The 4,640-nt window shown below is 34.9% G+C and overlaps 1 protein-coding gene across 1 annotated transcript in view; it reads left to right on the forward strand.

The window, feature by feature from the left end:
- The window catches only part of TOLLIP (toll interacting protein), a 25,458-nt gene extending 22,281 nt beyond the window's left edge, over positions 1–3,177 (forward strand). Inside the window, exon 6 of the mRNA XM_015814354.1 lies at positions 2,713–3,177. Within this exon, the coding sequence (XP_015669840.1) occupies positions 2,713–2,927 (215 nt within the window). The 3' untranslated portion in view covers positions 2,928–3,177. The remainder of the gene's footprint in view (positions 1–2,712) is intronic.
- Positions 3,178–4,640: the final 1,463 nt, after the last annotated feature.

Here is a 4,640-nt window from a genome sequence, read left to right on the forward strand (position 1 = left end):
CTGGTTATAATATATGTTTAGTATTCATCATAAATTTGAGTTTGGGCAGGGGACCCCTTCCCCAAGAAAATAAAATAATGCAGCATTTGAATCAGTTACAAAGCTAATAATGAAACTTGGAAAGTTCTCTCCCTCTTCGATACATTTGAAAATATTTCACAAATATTATATTTCCCCTATGGGATAAAAAGTGGTGAAACAAGATAATCAAGATATGAAGGCACTTGACTGTATTAGAATATTGTCTTTAAGGTTTGTATTTTTTTCTGCACAATATGAATTGATTATTTTTTTGTACTGAGTGTTGCCTTGTAAAAATATCATGTATCATCAAATCCATTGCCATTTTTTACTTTTTCATTTCATTTAAGTGCCCTTGCTTATATCTGTATGCTTCTCACTATAGCCACCCTGATGCACTCGAAGCCAAATTAATTTCATAAACTTTGAAGAGCACTTTTTAAATGGAAAATAGTGGACTATGGGCCATTTTGTTTCCAATTTATTGATTATTCTGTACTGCTTTGCTTGTTTAACTTAAAAAACCAATTTGGTAAATGATTGAAGTGTCTTTTGATGTAAACACATTTTAATGTTAGTTTGCATTAATTGGCTATATTGATTTTCAGAATGAAGTTACTTGAATGAAAGTATTATTGAACTGAAAAGAGGCATAAGAGGAGTTGGCATTTTTGTAAAGCCTGGTGCAATTAATGTTAGCGGTAGAGTAAATCTGAAAATACCTAGTTATGGTTTTCTAAAAGAGAATGTGTCTCATCGGAGGTTGCTCTTATACGGGTTATTTATAATTGTGCATCTATTCGGGATTTTTCTTTAAGAGTCTTGGTATATGCCGCAGAACTATATACATAGAAGTATACTGTATGCACTACAGTAAACTGTATGCAGAATAACATTGGATTATGGTCTGTAAAAATCTGGATTACTACCTATATTGCTAATCCAAATATTACGGGAACAGCTTCTGTAAGTAAGGTTTTGTGGACTAAGTTAATTTTTTTTCTCCCACTCCATCAACTTGAAGCTTATCAGCAGATCTAATAACTATCAGTATTAGAGGTTTCCCTCAAATATAAAAACAAGATTTAAGTGCACAATACAATTTTGTAATACAATCGTATTCTTTATTTTAACTTCTTTTTTTAACATTGGGAGCCACTCACCGTTATCAGGAAGTGCCTAAATCAAAATAATAATTTCAACTTCAACTCAGAAGTTGAAATAATTAATATCCTGTTTCTATTGACATTATTAATCTTTCAGTAGTGAGAAACCAACTGTGCTAAGGGTTTTTCTTAATAGCCAAGTTTGGTTTATTCACTATATTTCCAAGGATAAAATAACAATTCTTACTAATTGTGTATCAGTCTCTTTAAATTATATATTTTCCATTTTTCCCTATCCTTGTCAAACTTTTGTTTCCTTTGCCAGTTTCTTTGATTCATTCTGAAGATAATTGGAAATAGTCATTTAAAAAAAAAATCTTTTCATTACTGCAAAGCAGGACTGATATGCAGGAAGTATCAGTGCAGGATATAGGGGCTCAGGGAAGTCCTGGCTAATTTCCTTGAGAAGTTGGCAACCATCTTAAATGGTCAACCATCTTAAAGAACCATACTGTTTAAAACAGAAGAGTGTAAATCTTGTCTGACAAGGTATAGTATGATCTCTTGAGCTGTTTGAATGCACTCCTTCTTTTCTTACTCTGATAGTTCTTGAAAATCAGTACTCTCTTCTAGTGTATAATTTGCTATATTGTTCATCTTGCTTGCATTGATTGCAAATAACACTGAACCAACTCTTCATAGACTTTAGGAAAAATATTTTAGTTTCAGAGGTGGTTTCACATATATAAATGTGACCATATCACAGAGCTAAATAGTTATTTTAGGTTTGTAGCAGAAACAGCTAATTTTTAAATTCATGGAAATCTCCACCCTTTTAAATGTCCCAGAATGGATTCCAGTTAGTTAAAAGCAGAGGAGGAGTCAAATCTCATACATCTGCCTGACTTGCAAAGGTTTAGGGTTTTGTTGTTAGTTGTGAAGTCATGTCCGACCCATCGCGACCCCATGGACAACAAAGGTTTAGGGTTAGGGATCATCATTTAAATCATTAGATAAGAAAACTAAATTTAATTATTAAAACTATTAGTCAATAAGATTCACAAAATCAGGGTTTCTAGTAAAAGTCATTATTTTGTTTAACATAATCTGAATAAACATTCTGTAATACTTCATTTTTAGAAGGTATCTTGTAAATATTTATGTACTATGTAAATCAATGAAGTTTCAGATTACCGATGATCAACAAACAGAATGATGATTTGGATATCAGCAAGAAGATATATTATTATAAAGTTACTAGGAGTTAAACCAATTTGATTTTGGTTAATTGTTGTGGTTGATGGGAAGTTATTTGTTTCATGATGTACTAGGAGAACAGCTTTCATCGACTATTGTGTTCTGTAACTCCTATCGCCTCCAATTTAATGTTCACCAACATCTTTCATATAACCGTAATGATCTAGAATTGTATCTGGTGTTTTGTTGTACCTGCTTAAATGCTTTTTATCTATATGTCTGGAATTAACTGAATTTTTTAAAGGGAAGATTTTACACACTGCAGTACATTTAAATTCATTAGAATTTTGTATTTTCCAATCAGTCTCCATTCTTTGTCTTCTTCCAGGGATGCCTGCTGTTTGTAACCCAGGCATGGTACCTGTGGCAGTTCCACCACCTGCAATCAACCCCCAACATGTATGTAATGAAGAGGATCTAAAATCTATCCAGGACATGTTCCCCAACATGGACAGAGAAGTAATCCGTTCAGTACTAGAAGCTCAGAGAGGGAACAAGGATGCCGCTATCAATTCCTTGCTTCAAATTGCAGAAGAGGCTTAGATCATTCTCATACTACCCTTCGTCGTTGTTACCTTTAATTTTGATTTGCCAAGCCAGGAATTTAGTTAGAAAAAAAATTCCCAAGCCAGCAACCTATCTGTGATCCATTTTTGTCATGGGTGTTCATTGGAATATTGGTTTTTACAGATAGCGTTACAGAAATCTCAGCCATTTTATAGCTATCACTTCTATCCTGTCCACATTTCTGATGAAAGGTAGTGTTGAAATACCTCTGCCAATTCCCCTCCCCCCTTTTTTAGTTTGCGTTCCAAAACCAACCAAGTTTCTCCTCCACTTGTTATTCATTATACATTTGAAATCAGGGAGTGGGGAGAGTATCAGTTGAGGGATGAGGGAGGCTGATGTTCTATAAAGTGCTATTAAAGAGCAAACTGTCTCTTAAGCAATCCCTTTCTGTGAGACAAAAAAAGATTACACAGTTGGCTTGTTTAGTGATATTTGAACATTAAGACAATTTCTATGGAATACTAGCTTTCTTGCAACTTTCACAGTTTTACTAATGAGAGATCACTTTTCAACCTACTAATTGGGCACCAATGCAATGTATTTATGTTTTTTTTTTATTTGTTTAATGAAGTGCCGCTGTGCTTCTGAAATGACAAACACCCCTTTTGTAAGACACAGAAACATACAGGTAGTTCTTGGGCTACGAACACTTATTCAGCAACCATTCAAAATTATGACAGTGTTGAATGAGGGGGACTTATAATGCGGTCCTTGAAATTGTGGCCGTCGCAGAATTCTGCAGTCACCAGCTTCCCACAAGCAAAGTCTGGGGAAACTGGCAGGAGATCACAAGTTACTATTGTAAGTCGCTTCTGCCGCCACCACTTTTTCTCCTGAGGAGCCCCCGGGTGCATGAATATCTTACACTCCGTAGAACTTACCCATAGCACCTGCCTACCTGCGCTCTGTAGAGCCCACCCACACCATCAGCCTGCCCATAGCTTTTACCCTTTGCCTGCTTGCTTGGGATGCCATTTCAGTGCCTCTTTCCACATCATGGTCATGTGAGGTCCTTGCTTACCAACTGGAATGGCTGTTGCTAAGTGACGCAGTCACACGTGTCCCATTTTATGACCATATTGCTTAATGTCACAATTGCTATCATAACCCGAGGACTACTTGTATGCCAGGAGGGGACAGAAATCTTCCTGATGTGTTTTTATGCTTGTTTGCTCCTATATTTGTGAGAAACTCATAAAATTAAAGCAGTGGAATGTTATACCATAGAAATTCAGCAGTACCAATGTAATATACTTCCTTGTGGTCAGTTGTTATAAACAATAATGCTTTGAAAAGCATTTCAATGGAATATTCACTATTGTAATTTCCTAAGGTCCCAATTAATCTTAATTCTATTGAAGGCGAAGCATATGAAAACAATTCATTGCCACAAATGAAGACCTGCCACATTTAGAGTACAATCCCAATATACAGAAGCTGTACATAATAATTTTTCTATTAGAGTTGTAGATCTGTTGGAGGTAACAAAGTTTATATTTGTTTAAAGTTGGGAAAAGTGAAACAATGCACTTTAATAGACACACTTTACATGCTATTTGAGTTTTTTTTATTGTTTTAAACATTTTTAAATGCTGTCTATAATTGCCAGACATACTTTGTATTTCCTAAAGTGTTTGAAGACAATAAGGCATCAAGGTGATCATGACATTTATTGCTTTGAAAGAA

This window comes from Protobothrops mucrosquamatus, unplaced genomic scaffold, assembly GCF_001527695.2.
Source record: "Protobothrops mucrosquamatus isolate PMUCROS unplaced genomic scaffold, P.Mucros_1.0 scaffold242, whole genome shotgun sequence".
Lineage (NCBI taxonomy): Eukaryota > Metazoa > Chordata > Lepidosauria > Squamata > Viperidae > Protobothrops > Protobothrops mucrosquamatus.